The following is a 21,121-nucleotide window of genomic DNA, read 5'->3' as shown; positions in this document are numbered from 1 at the left end:
GTTTTTTCTCCTCAGAAGCACTATGTCCATACATGGTGACTGAGCAGAGCAGAGTGTAGCAGACCAACATCTGGCTCTGATGAAAGGAATAGAGAGAGGCATGATGTTGTGTCATTCTCCATTACAAAACACACAAACATCCACGCACACAGACAAACACACACACACAATAAATCAAACGTGTGTGCGAACTTGTGAAATGCAGCTGCACTCTAGAAGGATCCAAACCAAGGCCCTCAATATAAAGCTGTGAATTCTGCCCTCATGGCATTGACTGGGTATGGGAACACATAGCATGTCTGTAGGAGTTGTACAATTGACTATAGAAACTTACAGGATGTATGCAATGACTCCGATGGACCAGCAGTCCACTGCCTTACTGTAGGGCTTCTGAGCAAGAACCTCTGGAGCTGAGAGAGAGAGACGAAGGGAGAGATGTAGAGAGAGGGGAATGAGACATTGATGACATAACTGGAGACAGTCAGAGATGGAGAGACGGACACAGAGACGTGTTCTCCCCCCTGGATTACCCTGCTGTCAAGCCCAGAGCTGGAGCTCATCCTATCAGAAGCCCCCCCCCCCCGTGGGCGATTATCGAGACTGAGAGAAGCCTGTCCAGACTAATCAATGATAACAGCCCAGCCAAAATAGAACTGAGCTCACCCAAACAACGGTCGACAAACAGAACAATATTGAAGACTGAGGTAAATACAGATCACAGGAAACACGCACACCCACAGACAGTCACACTGTGTGTGCACACAGAGGCTCAAATGTTATACTTTCTTCACTTGTGCTGGGCTGAGCGTGTGTTGCGTATCTCCTCTAACAATATGGCCGACATGTGTGTGTGTGTTTGTACACAGTATGTGTATGCGTGTGCCCGCTCTCTGATGGTGGGCCTGTCCAAACCACAGAGTCTGGTCTTAATTCAGCCAGGTGCTAACCCTGGGCTATTCATTCCTCAGGAATGCAGGCTTCTCAATGTCATCATCCAGTACCTGCTATATTTAGCAGCATTTCTAATGCAGCAACCGTCACATTGCAGCCTTTTAGAAAAGCCCTACAGCAGATGGGGAGGGAGGGATGGAGGGACAAAAACTGCAGTGGCCTCATCTGAAGAGATTGTGGGATAGAGGGAGGAGGAAGGATGAGACACTTCCAATGTCATTAACTTCTCTAGGATAGGGGGCAGCATTTGTAATTTTGTATGAAAAGCTACTCATCCCCAGAAGATAAGATATGCATATTATTAGTAGTTATTATTAGTTAGATAGAAAACACTCTGAAGTTTCTAAAACTGTTTGAATCATGTCTGTGAGTATAACAGAACTTATGTAGCAGGCGAAACCCTGAGGACAAACCATACAGATGTTTATTTTTTTTGAGGTCACTCTCTTTTCAATGGGTTTTCATTGGGAATCCAGATTTCTAAGGGACTTGCTTGCAGTTCCTACCGCTTCCACTGGATGTCACCAGTCTTTAGAAATTGGTTGAGGTTATTCCTTTGTGTAATGAAGAAGGACGGCCATCTTGAACGAGGGTCACTTCATGTGTACTGTTTGATAGAGGCGCATGACCAGAAAGCATGCTTCAGTTTGTTTTCTTCCTGTATTGAACACAGATCATCCCGTCTTCAATTTATCAATAATTTACTTTATAAAATACCTAAAGTTGTATTACAAAAGTAGTTTGAAATGTTTTGGCAAAGTTTACAGGTAACTTTTGAGATATTTTGTAGTCACGTTGGAATCTGTGTTTTTCTGGATCAAACGCGCCAAATAAATGGACATTTTGGATATATATCGACGGAATTAATCAAACAAAAAGGACCATTTGTGATGTTTATGGGACATATTGGAGCCAACAGAAGACGCTTGTCAAAGGTAAGGCATGATTTATATTTTTATTTCTGTGTTTTGTGTCATGCCTGCAGGGTTGAAATATGTTTTCTCTCTTTTGTTTATGAAGGTGCTATCCTCATAATAGCATCGTTTGCTTTCGCCGAAAAGCCTTTTTGAAATCTGACATGTTGGCTGGATTCACAACACATGTAGCTTTAATTTGGTATCTTAAATGTGTGATTTCATGAAAAAGTTAGATTTTTATAGGAATTAATTTGAATTTGGCGCTCTGCATTTTCTCTGGCTTTTGGCCAAGTGTGACGCTACCGTCCCACATATCCCAGGGAGGTTATACTGGATGAACTTAAACAAGTGTCTGTGTTGTTTAGCGTGGCCTCAACATGATGAGTCTTCAGAGTGTCCGACTACCAGATAGTTCCCGTCAACATGGATGAACTTAAACAAGTGTCTGCTAACTGACTTGCATGTGGATGTAGGGGCGTGGACAGGAGCCGGCAGATAAGATGTCAACATGATGAGTCTTCAGAGTGTCCGACTACCAGAGGTACCGTCCTACACGTCAACATGATGAGTCTTCAGAGTGTCCGACTACCAGAGGTACCGTCCTACACGTCAACGTGATGAGTCTTCAGTGTCTGACTACCAGAGGTACCGTCCTACACGTCAACATGATGAGTCTTCAGAGTGTCTGACTACCAGAGGTACCGTCCGTGATGAGTCTTCAGTGTCTGACTACCAGAGGTACCGTCCTACACGTCAACATGATGAGTCTTTAGAGTGTCTGACTACCAGAGGTACCGTCCTACACGTCAATGTGAAAGGTTCTGTCATGGAAATAATGTAAACATATGTGTCTCTCACACACTCTGATGAGATGAAAAAGCGCACACACACAAACTAACACTCAAAGACACACACATGCAAAAACAGTGCCAGGGCTACAGTATATAAATCCCCATGTGGCAGAGTTGACACACAACACACCCAGGGCTACAGTATATCAATCCCCATGTGTGGCACAGAGTTGACACACACACACACACACAGGGCTACAGTATATAAATCCCCATGTGGCAGAGTTGACACACACACACCCAGGGCTACAGTATATAAATCCCCATGTGTGGCACAAAGTTGACACACACACACAGGGCTACAGTATATAAATCCCCATGTGGCAGAGTTGACACACACACACACACACAGGGCTACAGTATATAAATCCCCATGTGTGGCACAGAGTTGACAGCCCTCTAGCGCGTAGTGAACTGCAGTAGAGCGCCCCGCCATGTTGGCCGTCTGACTCAGTCGCTCTGTTAAAAAGGGGAAAGCAGGCGACTGGGGGCAGGGTCTGTCAGCGTGTGATAAGACCTTCTTACTCCAGAGGCAGGATGTCTGTGTGTGTGAGCTGCACACAGATGCACCCTCCCCCATTGCACGCACATAATTAAAGCAGTGGGATTTCACCTACAGTATACTGTATTATGCAGTGTGTCATTTATGTAAAGCACAGTGATGGCATCACACCCAGTAAGAGTGAGCACTTAGACAATGTAGCATAGGACGGTAGCCTAAAACCCCAAAAAGACTTGCTTCCAGTATTAACATTTAAGTAGCTGACGACACAAGGTATATTAACAAGTGGCATTAACTTCTAAGTAAGGACATTTAAGGTTATGGGGTGGGGGGGCATCTCTTCTTACCCACGTATCCCGGCGTTCCGCACGCGGTCGACATGACATCCCCGCTGCCCTCCATCTTGGACAGACCAAAGTCACTGATCATGATCTTAGACTCGTCCTGGGGGTTAAAATACAGCAGGTTCTCTGGCTGGAGAGAGCGGACATAGGGAGAGAGCGGACAGAGGGAGAGAGCGAGATGAGGAGAGCAAGATGGAGAGATAGAGGGATCGTGTTAACCACAAACGGAGCTCTCCCATCCTTGGATCTCTACTTACCCTGAACGTACTGTAGATATAAAACCGTAATCATTTGTCAAAGGCAGTCTATAACCCTTCAACACAGTCTATAACCAAAAATAAAGGAGGACCAAGGCACTCTTCATATAATTAATTAAAATGGCTTTATTAGTATGGCATGTTCAATAGTAGTCGCTGACGAAAGCCATGCAGCCGAAAATGCGTCGTAAAAAAAAAGTTAAAAAATTGTTTCTATTGAAAATGTCATACTAATAAAACCATTTTAATTAATTATATGAAGGAGTGCCTTGGTCCTCCTTCCTTTTTTTGTGTGAATCTTTACCCCGTTTTCTCCCCAATTTCATGGTATCCAATTGTTTAGTAGCTACTATCTTGTCTCATCGCTACAACTCCCGTACGGCTCGGGAGAGACGAAGGTTGAAAGTCATGCATCCTCCGATTTCACAACCCAACCAAACCGCACTGCTTCTTAACACAGCGCCGCATCCAACTAGCGCGCACTGGGCCCGGCCTACCACAGGAGTCGCTGGTGCGTGATGAGACAAGGATTTCCCTACCGGCCAAACCCAAACCCTCACGGCCGGTTACAACAGAGCCTGAGCGCGAACCCAGAGTCTCTGGTGGCACAGCTGGCGCTGCAGTACAGCGCCCTTAACCACTGCGCCACCCGGGAGGCCCTCCTTCCTTTTTGATGACCAATTTACCACGTTTACCAAAGAGCACCTTCTATCTACCAAAATGTACTATTGTGTACCTTAGTAGCGCTTCCCTTCCTCCTCTTTCTACAGTCTATAACCTTCAGTACAGTTATGTTGCCGTATGACCGTACTCCTCTCTCTCAGTGGAGTCCGCTATGTGGTATATTTCACAGAAGCCACTGCGTGTTGTGACCCGCTGAGCGGCCTAAATCACAAACGGTAAGCTGCACCTCACCACCGCAATGAATCACGGCCCATAAAACACAAGTGATCCGCGCATGTCAAGATGCAGGGGGGGGGGGGTAGACAGGGTTTTTGTGTGCGTGTGTGTTTCAGTGTGTGCGAGTGTGTGTCACCGTCACCTTCAGGTCTCTGTGGACGATGCCCAACTTGTGGAGGTAGTCGACAGCGTCTAGCACCTGTCTGATGAGAGTACTGGCATCTTTCTCTGTGTAGAACCCCTTCTCCACGATACGGTCAAACAACTCACCTCCCGAGACTCTGTGACACAGACAGAGAGGGGGTCAGTAAACAAGGTAAGTAAAACAGATGGGCAAACATGCAGACACAAACACACATCTGGAGGGAACCTGTTATCATGAGACAGATACAGTGAGACTTCGTTTTAGGAGCTATACGAATCTGCCTCCATTCAACCGTATGTGTGTGTGTGTTTTTGACACATGTGTGTACCCCACAGTGGGGGTATGCTTTGACCCATTCTAACCCGCTGCTCCACTAAACTTAACCCTTCATGCCCCATACTATCACGACCAATCAAAGTGCACCATACAGTCTAAAACTAACTGTATAGGGAGAACTGTAGCAGAGAGAGAGAGGACAGGAGATGGGAAGGAAACAAAATCTAAAACAAAGAAACTGAGAAAAAAGGTGCCTCATTTTTCTCAGATCATAGATTCACACAGTGGAGGATAGCTGAGCTTCAGACTGTGTGTGTGTGTCAGACGGTGCCCTTGCTGTTTTTTAAGACTCTAAGCCAGATTGTTTTGTTTTTTAAAGTGCCAGAACAGCCACAGGCCAGAAGATGAACATCCCAGAACTTTCCTCAGTCCTCAACAGCAAGCTTGCACAGGGCAGTATAGATGGCTGCTAAGCACTGATCTAAGGACAGATTTGTAGTCTGTCCGGCCGTCCCTTATGGTTATGGAAAGGGTAAACTGATCCTGGGTCTGCCACTAACAGAACAGCTCAGTGCGCACTGGTCATTAGCTTAGTGGCACTCCGCTGTATCTGAGCAGGGTGTCGTCACTGCGTAGCACTGCAGAGAACCTATGTAAATACTGGAGGTCTCTGGCTGACTGTCGGGGTGAAGTAGCTTTCTGTCACATTCCACCACAAGGGGGAGTAGCCAACCACTCATCTCTAATAGTGCCACAGTCCGTAAAGACTAGTTCTGAGGGAGGAAGGTATAAAATAAATAAATGTAAGTCAAATTACTCTATATTAGGTTTAACATGCTTTAGAACCAAGAGAGAAATTAAAATGCCTAGTATGTATGGTAAGAAGATTAATGAGGTAGAATCTGTCTCTTATGACTGGTCTCCGTTTGTACTGACACAACGGAAGGACATTTTGCATTTCCACAGGTACACAGCTCCCTCTCCTGGTTCCTGTATTGACCCCACCCACTGTTTCTGTTGTCTCACGCTCTCATGTTTAACATGTCCCCTGAAGGCATCTGGCTGCAGTCCTCGTATATACTCTATTGATAAACAGACAGCTGACCTTCAATAGAAAGTCATGTCACGCCAAGGACTACCAGGAAGTACTGTTTTGATCCACTGATGTTAGTACTTTCATATTGACCCAATAAAGTCTCTCTCTCGGTGCCCCTGTGTATGGCGCTTGGGAAGCAAATGTACTGTACCTTCTTCCTCAGTACTGAGTTGACAGACGGTGCAGCAGGAGCCTGAGGGGCTGCTCCTCTTCTCTGATCCCCATGGGGGGGCGCTGTAACCATGATCCTTACTGGTATTCCGATTAACCCACACACTGAACCGTAAACAGCCTCAACTAGAACTAAATACTGATCTTGGATCAGCTTAAATCAATCACAATTCTAATCTTAACCGCCATAAGATAAAAACATAACGGTCCATCTACAATAACAACCTATACTACACAAGATCGACCAGTTTCATTGCACCTCTCGTTACTGCACTGAGGGAGATTGAGCACAGGGTCAAATAAACTCAGCAAAAAAAGAAACGTCCCTTTTTCCAGACTTCGTCTTTCAAAGATAATCCAAATAACTTCACAGATCTTCATTGTAAAGGGTTTAAACACCGTTTCCCATGCATGTTTTATGAACCATAAACAATTAATGAACATGCACCTGTGGAACGGTCTTTAAGACACTAACAGATTACAGATGGTAGGCAATTAAGGTCACAGTTATGAAAACTTAGGACACTAAAGAGGCCTTTCTGCTGACTCTGAAAAACACCAAAAGAAAGATGCCCAGGGTCCCTGCTCATCTGTGTGAACGTGCCTTAGGCATGAGGACTCCAGATGTGGCCAGGGCAATAAATCGCAATGTCCGTACTGTGAGACGCCCAAGACAGCGCTACAGGGAGACAGGACGGACAGCTGATCGTCCTCGCAGTGGCAGACCACGCGTAACACCTGCACAGGATCGGTACATCCGAACATCACACTTGCACAACAGCTACAGAATGGCTTCTACAACAACTGCCCAAGTTAAACCAGATTGCACAATCCCTCCATCAGTGCTCAGACTGTCCACAATAGGCTGAGAGAGGCTGGACTGACGGCTTGTCGGCCTGTTGTAAACGCAGGTCCTCACCAGACATCACCGGCAACAACGTCACCTATGGGCACAAACCCACCATCGCTGGATCAGACAGGACTGGCAAAAGGTTCTCTTCACTGACGAGTCGCGGTTTTGTCTCACCAGGGGTGATGGTCGGATTTGCGTTTATCGGCGAAGGAATGAGCGTTACTCTGGAGCGGGATCGATTTGGAGGTGGAGGGTCCGTCATGGTCTGGGGCGGTGTGTCACAGCATCATCGGACTGAGCTTGTTGTCATTGCAAGCAATCTCAATGCTGTGCGTTACAGGGAAGACATCCTCCTCCCTCATGTGGTACTCTTCCTGCAGGCTTATCCTGACATAACCCTCCAGCACGACAATGCCACCAGCCATACTGCTCGTTCTGTGCGTGATTTCCTGCAAGACAGGAATGTCAGTGTTCTGCCATGGCCAGAGAAGAGCCAGGATCTCAATCCCATTGAGCACGTCTGGACCTGTTGGATCGGAGGGTGAGGGCTAGAGCCATTCTCCCTAGAAATGTCCTGCAACTTGCAGGTGCCTTGGCGCAAGAGTGGGGTAACATCCCACAGCAAGAACAGTCCATGAGGAGGAGATGCACTGCAGTACTTAATGCAGCTGGTAGCCACATGGACTCATTATTCCATTTCTGTTAGTCACATGTCTGTGGAACTTGTTCAGTTTATGTCTCAGTTGTTGAATCTTATGTTCATACAAATATTTACACGTTAAGTTTCCTGAAAATAAATAGTTGACAGTGAGGATGTTTTTGCTGAGTTTATGTTTTTCTCTAAAACCGCAGAGATTTGCATTGAATGAATATTGAATACACACACACACACACACACACACACACACACACACACACACACACACACACACACACACACAGTGTGAATCTGGGCGCATCGTCACAGTGACAGACCAAATAAGAGCAGGAAGAAAGTTACATTGTAATGAAGTTTCTGAAAAAAGGGAGATTAGCAATTAATTTCTTATCTGCTCTGCTCTCTCTTGCCCTTTCTGTCCTCTCTCCTTCTATATCCCCACACTCCATCTCTCTTTCTCTTCTCTCGCTCTCTCTCCTCTGCCAACAGTGACTTTTTTCCAGCCAAGACGAGCGTGGCAGGGGATGACAAGCAAAAGGCTAAGCCACACACACACACGTTGGCTGGACATAACGGTGTGGTAGTGACGGAGGAGATGGGCCACTATCCTGCAGGGTTGCGTAACCATTTGCGTAGGGAGACCATGGCAATCAGACAGAAGCCAAATCTACTTCCCCTTCAATACACAAACACCATACTGCAGGCACACACACACTCAATCATCTTTCCATTCAGTCTCTCGCTTTCTTGCTATCGCTGTCCCTTCCTCATCCCTTTCTACCCCCCCCCCCTCTCTCTCTGTCAGAACAGTATCAGGTTGTCCCTTTATCTGAGTGTAATCTGAGCTGTACAGTGGCCCTGTGTGCTCCTGTGTAGTTGTCTGGCTCAGCAGTGTCAGACACTGCAGTGCAGTGTAGTGGTAGTCAACTAGATTCAGCAGTGGGATGATTTCTGTCGATGAGGATGGTCGGGGGGCTGGAACATAATTATAATAATTGATACACTGCAAATTGATCACAACTAAGCCCCAAAAATAACAATAGTTTCATTCCTTGATTACATTGAGACACGATCACATCTCTTTTTTATTCGTGGGAATACATTTCTTAAATGAAACCTAAATTCCTGGTGATTTTACAATAGTTTTTTCCCCAAAAACTAAAATGCCGCGGGTCGCCTGTTGCTGACCCTTGCTGTCATGTTTTCTACAGTAGGGTAGTGGTGTGAAGGTGTTGTTGACCCTGCTGTAGTGGTTCCTACAGTAGGGTAGTGGTGTGAAGGTGTTGTTGACCCTGCTGTAGTGGTTCCTACAGTAAGGTAGTGGTGTGAAGGTGTTGTTGACCCTGCTGTAGTGGTTCCTACAGTAAGGTAGTGGTGTGAAGGTGTTGTTGACCCTGCTGTAGTGGTTCCTACAGTAAGGTAGTGGTGTGAAGGTGTTGCTGACCCTGCTGTAGTGGTTCCTACAGTAAGGTAGTGGTGTGAAGGTGTTGTTGACCCTGCTGTAGTGGTTCCTACAGTAGGGTAGTGGTGTGAAGGTGTTGTTGACCCTGCTGTAGTGGTTCCTACAGTAAGGTAGTGGTGTGAAGGTGTTGTTGACCCTGCTGTAGTGGTTCCTACAGTAAGGTAGTGGTGTGAAGGTGTTGTTGACCCTGCTGTAGTGGTTCCTACAGTAAGGTAGTGGTGTGAAGGTGTTGCTGACCCTGCTGTAGTGGTTCCTACAGTAGGGTAGTGGTGTGAAGGTGTTGTTGACCCTGCTGTAGTGGTTCCTACAGTAAGGTAGTGGTGTGAAGGTGTTGCTGACCCTGCTGTAGTGGTTCCTACAGTAAGGTAGTGGTGTGAAGGTGTTGCTGACCCTGCTGTAGTGGTACCTACAGTAAGGTAGTGGTGTGAAGGTGTTGCTGACCCTGCTTTAGTGGTTCCTACAGTAAGGTAGTGGTGTGAAGGTGTTACTGACCCTGCTGTAGTGGTTCCTACAGTAAGGTAGTGGTGTGAAGGTGTTGCTGACCCTGCTGTAGTGGTTCTATCAGTAAGGTAGTGGTGTGACAACTGTCTCTGACCCTGCTCTACAACTGGTTCCTCTCTAGGGTAGTGGTCTACAACTGTCTCTGACCCTCTGGTTCTACAACTGTCTCTGAAGGTGTTCTCCCCTGCTACAACTGTCTCTCTCTCTCCCTAGTGGTGTACAACTGTCTCTGTCTGACAACTGTCTCTCTGGTCTCTCTACAACTGTCTGGTGTGAAGGTCTCTCTACAACTGTCTGTCTCTTCCTCTCTACAACTGTCTGTTCTCTCTCTCTCTACAACTGTCTCTACTGTAAGGTCTCTGTACAACTGTTCTGACCCTCTCTAGTGGTTCTACAACTGTCTCTAGGTGTTCTCTGACAACTGTCTGTAGTCTCTCTCCTACAACTGTAGTGGTCTCTCTGTTCTGACAACTGCTCTAGTGGTTCCTACAAAGGTCTCTGTGAAGGTGTTGTTGACCCTCTACAACTGGTTCCTCAGTAAGGTCTACAACTGTGTCTCTGACCCTGCTCTACAACTGGTTCCTCTAAGGTCTCTCTGAACAACTGTCTCTCTGTAGTCTCTACAACTGTAGTGGTGTGACAACTGTTCTGACCCTGCTCTACTGGTCTCTACAAGGTAGTCTGTGAAGGTGTTGCTGACAACTGCTGTAGTGGTTCTACAAAGGTCTCTATCTACAGGTGTTCTGACCCTCTCTACAACTGTTCTCTACAGTCTCTGTCTCTGAAGGTGTTGCTCCACCCTGCTGTAGTGGTCCTCAGTACAAGTGTGTGAAGGTGTTACTGACCCTGCTGTAGTGGTTCCTACAGTAACTGTAGTGGTCTGACAAGGTGTTACTGACCCTCTCTAGTCTCCTACAACTGTCTGGTGTGAAGGTGTTCTGACCCTGCTGTAGTCTTCTACAACTATCTCTCTCTACAACTGTCTCTCTCTCTCTACAACTGTCTCTCTCTCTCTCTCTACAACTGTCTCTCTCTCTCTCTCTCTCTCTACAACTGTCTCTCAAATTCAAACTGTCTCTCTTTCTCTCTACAACATTGTGTCAATATTGCTCAAACAACTGTATCTCATTCTCTCTCTACAACTGTCTCTCTCTCTCAAATATCTCTAAAAGTGTACAACTGTCTCAAAATCTACTCTCTCTACAACTGTCTAACTCTCTCTCTACAACTGTCTCTCTCTCTCTCTCTACAACTGTACAACTCTCTCTCTCTCTCTACAACTGTCTCTCTCTACAACTCCCTCTCTCTACAACTGTCTCTCTCTCTCTCTCTCCAACTGTCTCTACAACTGTCTCTCTCTACAACTCTCTCTCTCTCTCTCCACAACTGTCTCTCTCTCTCTCTCTCTCTCTACAACTGTCTCTCTCTCTCTCTCCCTACAACTGTCTCTCTCTCTCTCTCCCTACAACTGTCTCTCTCTCTCTCTCTCTCCCTACAACTGTCTCTCTCTCTCTCTCCCTACAACTGTCTCTCTCTCTCTCTCCCTACAACTGTCTCTCTCTCTCTCTCCCTACAACTGTCTCTCTCTCTCTCTCTCTCATATCACACTTTCATCTGCCTGGCATACCGTTCCCTCTCCATCCATCTCACCCTCACTTATTTGAACAGGATTGGATGTATCAGCCATGTGGTGATGACATGGTTGTAGATCGCTGTAGACAGCAGCTCTTCATCCAACCAGAGATGGAAGCACCACACCAGACCCAACTAACTAATCTCAGCTAGATCAGACATAGCATGTCAAACTCTGAGCACAGACGCTGTTAAATCAAACCCGATCTGTCAAACTCCCGAGTGCAGGTATATCAGACCTGATGTGTTAAACTCAGCGCAAAGTTAAATCCAACTCAGAGCACAGGTACTGTATATCAGACCACACCAGTCAACCTCTGAGGATGATTCCTATCCAGGCTGTATCACATCCGGTCGTGATTGGGAGTCCCATAGGGCGGCGCACAATTGGCCCAGCGTCATCCGGGTTTGGCCGGTGAAGGCCGTGATTGTAAATAAGAATTTGTTCTTAACTGACTTGCCTAGTTAAATAAATCAAATAAATACTCGGAGGTGATGCTTGATACATGGATTCAGATGTGTACCGACTCAAATCTATGATGAGTACTGAGATTCCTACCTGCTGAGGTGTTATTCCTGCTTCTACCAAGTTAAGTGTCATAAGTGGAGTGAGGTGACCTTTATCAGAGCCTGAAATGAGAAGGTGCCTTGCTGCAGAGGAGAATCATTTCACACCTGCTGCAGGTGAGGGGAGAGGTGAGGGAGGAAAGATGAGGTGTGAGGGGAGAGGTAAGGGGAAAAGGTGAGAGGTGAGGGAGGAAAGATGAGGTGTGAGGGGAGAGTTAAGGGGAAAAGGTGAGAGGTGAGGGAGGAAAGATGAGGTGTGAGGGGAGAGGTAAGGGGAAAAGGTGAGAGGTGAGGGAGAAAAGATGAGGTGTGAGGGGAGAGGTGAGGGAGGAAAGATGAGGTGCGAGGGGAGAGGTAAGGGGAAAAGGTGAAAGGTGAGGGAGGAAAGATGAGGTGTGAGGTGAGGGAGGAAAGATGAGGTGTGAGGTGAGGGAGGAAAGATGAGGTGTGAGGGGAGAGGTAAGGTGAAAAGGTGAGAGGTGAGGGAGGAAAGATGAGGTGCGAGGGGAGAGGTAAGGGGAAAAGGTGAGGGAGGAAAGATGAGGTGCGAGGGGAGAGGTGAGGGAGGAAAGATGAGGTGCGAGGGGAGAGGTAAGGGGAAAAGGTGAGGTGAGGGAGGAAAGATGAGGTGTGAGGGGAGAGGTAAGGTGAAAAGGTGAGAGGTGAGGGAGGAAAGATGAGGTGCGAGGGGAGAGGTAAGGGGAAAAGGTGAGGTGAGGGAGGAAAGATGAGGGGTGAGGGGAGAGGTAAGGTGAAAAGGTGAGAGGTGAGGGAGGAAAGATGAGGTGTGAGGGGGGGGAGAACAGGGGTGAGAAGGAAGAAAGGAGAAGAGAGAGACAAGCGAAGGGTGAGAGGCAGAAGCCTGGAAGAAGAGTGAAGTGAAAGACAGTGGCCGGTGTTCTCCTGTTCTCAATTCCACAGCCTGTTAGTACTGAAATTAATAACATTGTGTGCCGTGACTCAGCAATAACCTAAATGAAATGATCAAAGTTAAGAACTGCTCTACTTTCCTGCACACACACACACACACACTTACATAACTGACAACACACTTTAATCCATAACTCACACGTCCTCCTCGACAGACTGATATAACTCCAGCTGATTAATGTGGCCAGGAGTGCAGTGGCACGTTAGCCTTGCTGTAACGTTAGAGTACTGTTACCTAAACGTTAGCTGAGCGCTACAAGCCAGTTCCCATTCCTTCTCCTGTAGACAGTCTTAATGGAAGAGTAATAAGGGCTTATAAAGTGTGTGTATGTGTGTAAAGCTAAAACAGTCCCCCCGCCCCATTCCTGGGTGCTGAGTGAGACCGAGACAGAAGGAGAGGTAGAGAGAGGGACACACAGAGCGAGAGAGAGAGGGACACACAGAGCGAGAGAGAGAGCGAGAGAGAGAGGGCGAGAGAGTGAGAGGGACACAGAGCTCCGCGAGAGGGACGCACAGAGCTCCGCGAGAGGGACGCACAGAGCGCCGCGAGAGGGACGCACAGAGCGCCGCGAGAGGGACGCACAGAGCGCCGCGAGAGGGACGCACAGAGCGCCGCGAGAGGGACGCACAGAGCGCCGCGAGAGGGACGCACAGAGCGCCGCGAGAGGGACGCACAGAGCGCCGCGAGAGGGACGCACAGAGCGCCGCGAGAGGGACGCACAGAGCGCGAGAGGGACACAGAGCGCGAGAGGGACACAGAGCGCGAGAGGGACACAGAGCGCGAGAGGGACACAGAGCGCGAGAGGGACACAGAGCGCGAGAGGGACACAGAGCGCGAGAGGGAGCGCGAGAGGGAGCGCGAGAGGGAGCGCGAGAGGGAGCGCGAGAGGGACACAGAGGGCGAGAGGGACACAGAGGGCGAGAGGGACACAGAGGGCGAGAGGGACACAGAGCGCGAGGGACACAGAGCGCGAGAGGGACACAGAGCGCGAGAGGGACACAGAGCGCGAGAGGGACACAGAGCGCGAGAGGGACACAGAGGGCGAGAGGGACACAGAGGGCGAGAGGGACACAGAGGGCGAGAGGGACACAGAGCGCGAGAGGGACACAGAGCGCGAGAGGGACACAGAGCGCGAGAGGGCGAGAGGGACACAGTGTCCCCCAGAGCGCGAGAGGGACGCAGAGAGCGAGAGGGACGCAGAGGGCGAGAGGGACGCAGAGGGCGAGAGGGACGCAGAGGGCGAGAGGGACGCAGAGGGCGAGAGGGACGCAGAGGGCGAGAGGGACGCAGAGGGCGAGAGGGACGCAGAGCGCGAGAGGGACGCAGAGCGCGAGAGGGACGCAGAGCGCGAGAGGGACGCAGAGCGCGAGAGGGACGCAGAGCGCGAGAGCGACGCAGAGCGCGAGAGGGCGAGAGGGACGCAGAGCGCGAGAGGACGAGAGGGACGCAGAGCGCGAGAGGGACACAGCGAGCGAGAGGGACACAGCGAGCGAGAGGGACACAGCGAGCGAGAGGGACACAGCGAGCGAGAGGGACACAGCGAGCGAGAGGGACACAGCGAGCGAGAGGGACACAGCGAGCGAGAGGGACAGAGAGCGAGAACTTACAGCTGCATGATCAGGTAGAGGTGGTTGGAACTCTCATAGATGTCCTCCAAAGCCACTATGTTCTCATGCTTGATTCTGGAGAGACAGAAAACACAGACAACGTTAGTCTATTAGTCATGTATAACTATAACCCTTCTAACAGATGATACGATCCCAGACTGTCTCAACCCCCATCTACACCATCTTTACCTCAGCTCTAGAGTCATCTCAAACACTTACTAAACCTGAACATAAAACATAAGCCCAAGCCTTATCCTCACCCTTTCCCTCCTTTCAGTCTCTATTGATACAGTCAACACCATACTCAGGCCTCGCCATAGTAACTGCTCCATGGTGAAAGTGTATAGTGCACACATGGGACATGCTTGTGCTGCTGTGGTGGTGGTCTGTGTGCTTGTGCTTCTGTGGTGGTGGTCTGTGTGCTTGTGCTGCTGGTCTGTGTGCGTATGCTGCTGTGGCGCTTGTGCGTGTGCTGCTGTGGTGGTGGTCTGTGTGCTTGTGCTGCTGTGGTGGTATTCTGTGTGCTGCAGTGGTGGTGGTCTGTGTGCTTGTGCTGCTGTGGTGGTATTCTGTGTGCTGCAGTGGTGGTGGTCTGTGTGCTGCTGTGGTGGTGGTCTGTGTGCTGCTGTGGTGGTGGTCTGTGTGCTGCTGTGGTGGTGGTCTGTGTGCTGCTGTGGTGGTGGTCTGTGTGCTTCTGTGGTGGTGGTCTGTGTGCTTGTGCTGCTGGTCTGTGTGCGTATGCTGCTGTGGCGCTTGTGCGTGTGCTGCTGTGGTGGTGGTCTGTGTGCTTGTGCTGCTGTGGTGGTATTCTGTGTGCTGCAGTGGTGGTGGTCTGTGTACGTGTGCTGCTGTGGTGGTGGTCTGTGTGCTGCTGTGGTGGTGGTCTGTGTGCTGCTGTGGTGGTGGTCTGTGTGCTGCAGTGGTGGTGGTCTGTGTGCTGCAGTGGTGGTGGTCTGTGTGCTGCAGTGGTGGTGGTCTGCGTGCTGCAGTGGTGGTGGTCTGCGTGCTGCCGGTCTGTGTGGGTGTGCTGCAGTGGTGGTGGTCTGCGTGCTGCCGGTCTGTGTGGGTGTGCTGCAGTGGTGGTGGTCTGTGTGCTTGTGCTGCCGGTCTGTGTGGGTGTGCTGCAGTGGTGGTGGTCTGTGTGGGTGTCTTCGATGCCTCGTGACCCATTTGCCAATGATGTTATCACAAGGGGGGTATAATACTGTACACACACAGGAAGCGTGAGCAGGTGGGGAGTTCAGTACATGCATTAGGAGTGTGTGATCTCTGAGCTCGTAGCGAGCGGTGGAGCGTAGAGATATGAGTCATAAACAGTCTGAGGAGAGATGGCTGAGATGAGAACACCAGGGAGAATGGTGTGTGTTTAAACTCTCCCTGGGATCATGGAAGGGTAAAGCAGATGGGAACCTCAGAGTAGAGACAGAGGATTCCTGATCTGCAGTCATTACATGACAAATCCTTACAGTTAATGCCTTATTATTTGGCAACTGATTCTCTGTCTCTTAGAGAAGGCCGTGTGTGTGTGTGAGAGAGAGAATCCCTGTCGAGCTGCAGGATCCAAATAAACTAGTAGGCGACAGAGTGGGCAGAGACTGTGGCACGACACTATACCCTAACTTCACAGAGCAAGAGAGGGAGAAAGAGAACCTGATCATTTCTTTGTGAATGTGTGTGTGTGCCAGTTCTCGATTTTTGACACGCGTGTGTTTCTGATAATGTGTTCACACTTGACAACTTGAAGTGTATACATATATACTACATATTCAAAAGTATGTGGACGCCTGCTAGTCAAACATTTCATTCCAAAATCATGGGCATTAATATCTAGTTGGTCCTCCCTTTTCTGCTAGAACATCCTCCACTCTTCTGGGAAGCCTTTCCACGAGATGTTGTAATATTGCTTCCATTCAGCCACAAGAGCATTAGTGAGGTCGGGCACTGATGTTGGGCGATTAGGCCTGGCTAATAGTCGTGTTCCAAATCATCCCAAATGTGTTCGATGGGGTTGAGGTCAGGGCGCTGTGCAAGCCAGTCAAGTTCTTCCACATCGATCTCGACAAACCATTTCTGTATGGACCTCTTTGTGCACGGGGAAATTGTCATGCTGAAACAGGAAAGGGCCTCTCCCAAATTGTTGCCACAAAGTTGGAAGCTCAGAATCATCTAGAATGTCATCGTATGCTGTAGCGTTAAGATTTCCCTTCACTGGAACTAAACATGAGCCCCAGACCATTATTCCTCCACCACCAAACTTTACAGTTGTCACTATGCATTGGGGCAGGTGGCATTCTCCTGGCAATCCACCAATTCCCAGATTTGTCCATCAGACTGCCAGATGGCGAAGCGTGATTCATCACTCCAGAGAACGTCTTTCCAGTGTCCAATGGTGGCGAGCTTTACACCACTCCAGCCGACGGTTGGCATTGCAAATGGTGATGTGAGGCTTGTGTGCATCTGCTCGGCCAAGGAAACCCATTTTATGAAGCTCCCAACAAACAGTTATTGTGTTGACGTTGCTTCCAGAGGGAGTTTGGAACTCTGTAGTGAGTGTTGCAACCGAGGACAGATGATTTTTACGCACTACAAGCTTCAGCCACCGTCGGTCCCGTTCTGTGAGCTTGTGTGGTCTACCACTTCGCGGCTGAGACGTTGTTGCTCCTAGACGCTTCCACTTCACAATAACGGCACTCACAGTTGACCGCGGCAGCTCAAGCAGGGCAGAAATTTGACAAACTGACTTGTTGGAAAGGTGGCATCCTATGACGGTGCCACGTTGAACGTCACTGAGCTCTTCAGTAAGGCCATTCTACTGCCAATGCTTGTCTATGGAGATTGCATGGCTGTGTGCTCGATTTTATACACCTGTCAGCAACGGGTGTGGCTGAAATAGCCGAATACAGTAATTTGAAGGCCATCCACATACTTTGTATATATAAAGTACATGTGAATGACACTATTAAGGTATGAAGCACTGACCTTGAGGAGGTGTGTCTTGTGACCTCAGGCCATATTAGCCTGTCAATCAGCTGGTTGCCAGGAGATGCTGGGAGTGGCAGAAAGCCGAAGGTCAAACATGGAAGGTGTCAGAAACTGACTGGATCAGTGACAACACCTATCCCCCATAAATATTGCCAGGGTCAGTGGTGTCTCTCCTGTCCCTAGGGAACACGCATGGTATACTGCAATAATAACACCAACACATACTGTAGCCGCTTACTTCTGGACTTTTGAGTGACTGAGTGAGTGTGCGAGAGAGTGAGACCTTGTGGAACTGCTGAGCACTGGGCCAGATCCAAGGTGATATCTGACCATACACAAGCACAGCCAAGTCCAAGCTGTGGAGAGGGATTACTGTATTATCTAGTGACGTGGAGATGAATGTCTTGGGTTTTATGTGTGTGTGTGTGTTCATACAGACCTCTACTCAGCTACCTGACAATATGTATGAATAATAAGTGTAAAATACATGAGTGTTTCTCACTGGGAGAAAAGATTAGAATGAACATTCAGTACAGTATCAGCGCTTAGGAGACAAGGTCACTAAGAAAAGAAATAGGAGACAGGACATTTTCTATAGTTGCTACCTACTCTGATCTCCTCTTCTGTCAGTGTGAGACTGTGGATCGTGACCTAAAGATAACAGTGAATGGGGAGTAGTGGGAGGGAAGCGAGCGTGATGGTGACGGGCGGCTGTGTTTTCCGTTCGGTCGCCAGGGTAACAGGTATTAGGGAGGAGAAGGTAGGTGGGAGACTTACTTGCGGAGCACGGTGATCTCGTTCTCGATGCTGCTCTCTTTCCCCTTCAGGGCCTTCTTGGGGATACACTTCACAGCAAACATCTTCCCCGTAGACCTCTCCTGGGCCAACACCACCTCAGAGAATGCCCCGCTAGGAGAGAGAAATGGAGAAAGAGAAAACATTTGATTAATCAATTAGCAATCGTGTAAGACAATTCAACACAAGTGCAGATACTAAACACAGACATGAAACAGCAAAACAAGTTAACAAGGTTTCCATGAGAGAGAGAGAGCGAGAGAGACAGACAGCGAGAGAGAGAGAGACAGCGAGAGAGAGAGAGACAGCGAGAGAGAGAGAGAGACAGCGAGAGAGAGAGCGAGACAGCGAGAGCGAGACAGCGAGAGCGAGACAGCGAGAGCGAGACAGCGAGAAAGAGCTGGCAGAGGGGAGCTAGAGAGAGGGAGAGGGATTTATGAAGCAGAGTTCATTAATGCATACTCGGCTCCATGAATCTCACTGTTCTCTGTCCAGCTCATCTGAAACCCTCCAAACCACTCACTCACTATATCACCATCACACTTCACAGCCCCTCAGCTATCACTCTATCGCTCTCTCCCTCACCGTCTCCCCACTCTCTCTTTAGCTATCACTCCCGCTTGTTGTCCTTTACTTATTGTTTCATGTTCAATTTGCTCTATAATATGCTTGATCTCCTCCTTATCCTTTGTCCCAGTTCCCTCTGTCTCCCTCTCTCCTCCTCCCTCTCTCCCTTCTCCACAGTTCATGTTTATTCTCACTATGTTCTCTCCTCCATATCGGTTCCCTTCTTCCCCGTTCCTCGCTTTCTCTCCCTCACCTCGTTTTCCTGCTGCGTTCTCCTTGTTAGCGCATTAGGAAATCAAATTTCATATGTAGTTTGCTTTCATTCATAAGCTGATTAATGGTGCATGCTGCTGTGCCAATCAGCAATGAAGGAACGAGGGGAGACAGGGAACACGTCCTCTCTACCCTCTTCCTCTCCACTATTATTCTATTCTTCCGTTCCCCGCCTCGTCTCCCCTGCCTTTGGGACATGGTGCCGGTTATGAATTCATTCATACTTCCTTTCATCGTTCTCGTCATCTCCTCCCTCCTCCCTCCTTTCTGTCCTTTTATTACACTCTGCTGGTGGGAGTGAAGGCATATCAAGCATGACATCATTTTGGAAAGTGTACAATTTCAGTAAAACCTGAGTAATACATTATTTTATTTAACTAGGCAAGTCAGTAAAGAACAAATTCTTATTTACAATGACGGCCTACCGGGGAACAGTGGGTTAACTGCCTTGTTCAGGGGCAGAACAACAGGTTTTTACCTTGTCAACTCTGGGATTCGATCTTGCAACCTTCCAGTTACAAGTCCAACGCTCTAACCACTTGGCTCCCTGCTGCCCCATTAATATAATCTTAGTAATATTCAACACATCTTATTAGTGTGTGTGTAGTGCTGAAGCCTCTCTCTCGCTCAGTCTCTCTCTCTCTCGCTCAGCCTCTCTCTCTCAGCCTCTCTCTCTGGCTCAGCCTCTCTCTCTCTCACTCAGCCTCTCTCTCTCTCGCTCAGCCTCTCTCCCTGTGCCTCTCTCTCTCTCCCTGTGCCTCTCTCCCTGTGCCTCTCTCTCTCTCCCTCAGCCTCTCTCTCTCTCGCTCAGCCTCTCTCTCTCTCTCGCTCAGCCTCTCTCGCCTCTCTCTCTCGCCAGCCTCTCTCTCTCTCGCTCTCTCTCGCCAGCCTCTCTCTCTCTCTCGCTCTCTCTCTCGCTCAGCCTCTCTCTCTCTCGCTCAGCCTCTCTCTCTCTCGCTCCAGCCTCTCTCTCTCTCTCGCTCAGCCTCCTCTCTCTCTCTCTCTCGCTCAGCCTCTCTCTCTCTCTCGCTCAGCTCTCTCTCTCTCTCGCTCAGCCTCTCTCTCTCTCTCGCTCAGCCTCTCTCTCTCTCTCTCGCTCAGCCTCTCTCTCTCTCGCTCTCTCTCTCTCGCTCAGCCTCCTCTCTCTCTCAGCTCCAGCTCTCTCTCTCTCTCAGCCTCTCTCTCTCTCGCTCAGCCTCTCTCTCTCTCTCTCGCTCAGCCTCTCTCTCTCTCTCTCGCTCAGCCTCTCTCTCTCTCTCGCTCGCCCAGCCTCTCTCTCTCTCTCTCGCTCAGCCTCTCTCTCTCTCTCGCTCAGCCTCTCTCTCTCTCTCTCGCTCAGCCTCCTCTCTCTCTCTCTCTCGCTCAGCCTCTCTCTCTCGCTCTCTCTCGCTCAGCCTCTCTCTCTCTCTCGCTCAGCTCTCGCTCAGCCTCTCTCCCTCTCAGCCTCTCTCTCTCTCTCTCAGCCTCTCTCTCTCTCTCTCAGCCTCTCTCTCTCTCTCTCAGCCTCTCTCTCTCTCTCTCTCAGCCTCTCTCTCTCTCTCGCTCAGCCTCTCTCTCTCTCGCTCAGCCTCTCTCTCTCTCTCGCTCAGCCTCTCTCTCTCTCTCGCTCAGCCTCTCTCTCTCTCTCGCTCAGCCCTCTCTCTCTCTCTCTCTCAGCCTCTCTCTCTCTCTCGCTCAGCCTCTCTCTCTCTCTCGCTCAGCCTCTCTCTCTCTCTCTCGCTCAGCTCTCTCTCTCTCTCTCTCTCTCTCAGCCTCTCTCTCTCTCTCTCTCAGCTCTCTCTCTCTCTCTCGCTCAGCTCTCTCTCGCTCAGCCTCGCTCAGCCTCTCTCGCTCAGCCTCTCTCTCTCTCTCTCGCTCAGCCTCTCTCTCTCTCTCTCGCTCAG

General features: G+C 49.2%; 1 protein-coding gene across 2 annotated transcripts in view; it reads right to left on the bottom strand.

Annotated features, from left to right (window-relative positions):
• The window catches only part of LOC135515915 (calcium/calmodulin-dependent protein kinase type 1D-like), a 65,874-nt gene that overhangs the window by 7,733 nt on the left and 37,020 nt on the right, over nucleotides 1–21,121 (bottom strand). Inside the window, exons 2-6 of one of the 2 annotated variants that reach the window (XM_064939777.1) lie at nucleotides 18,381–18,512; nucleotides 14,622–14,696; nucleotides 4,865–5,003; nucleotides 3,569–3,695; nucleotides 335–410 (exon numbers count right to left, since the gene is read on the bottom strand). In XM_064939777.1, coding sequence (XP_064795849.1) covers nucleotides 335–410; nucleotides 3,569–3,695; nucleotides 4,865–5,003; nucleotides 14,622–14,696; nucleotides 18,381–18,512 — 549 coding nt within the window. Of the gene's footprint in view, nucleotides 1–334; nucleotides 411–3,568; nucleotides 3,696–4,864; nucleotides 5,004–14,621; nucleotides 14,697–14,810; nucleotides 14,823–18,380; nucleotides 18,513–21,121 lie in introns of those variants that run through there. The other variant, XM_064939778.1, reaches the window with a different exon arrangement.

This window comes from Oncorhynchus masou, chromosome 27 (genome assembly GCF_036934945.1).
Source record: "Oncorhynchus masou masou isolate Uvic2021 chromosome 27, UVic_Omas_1.1, whole genome shotgun sequence".
Classification (NCBI taxonomy): domain Eukaryota; kingdom Metazoa; phylum Chordata; class Actinopteri; order Salmoniformes; family Salmonidae; genus Oncorhynchus; species Oncorhynchus masou.
This window is presented reverse-complemented; position numbering and strand designations above follow the sequence as displayed.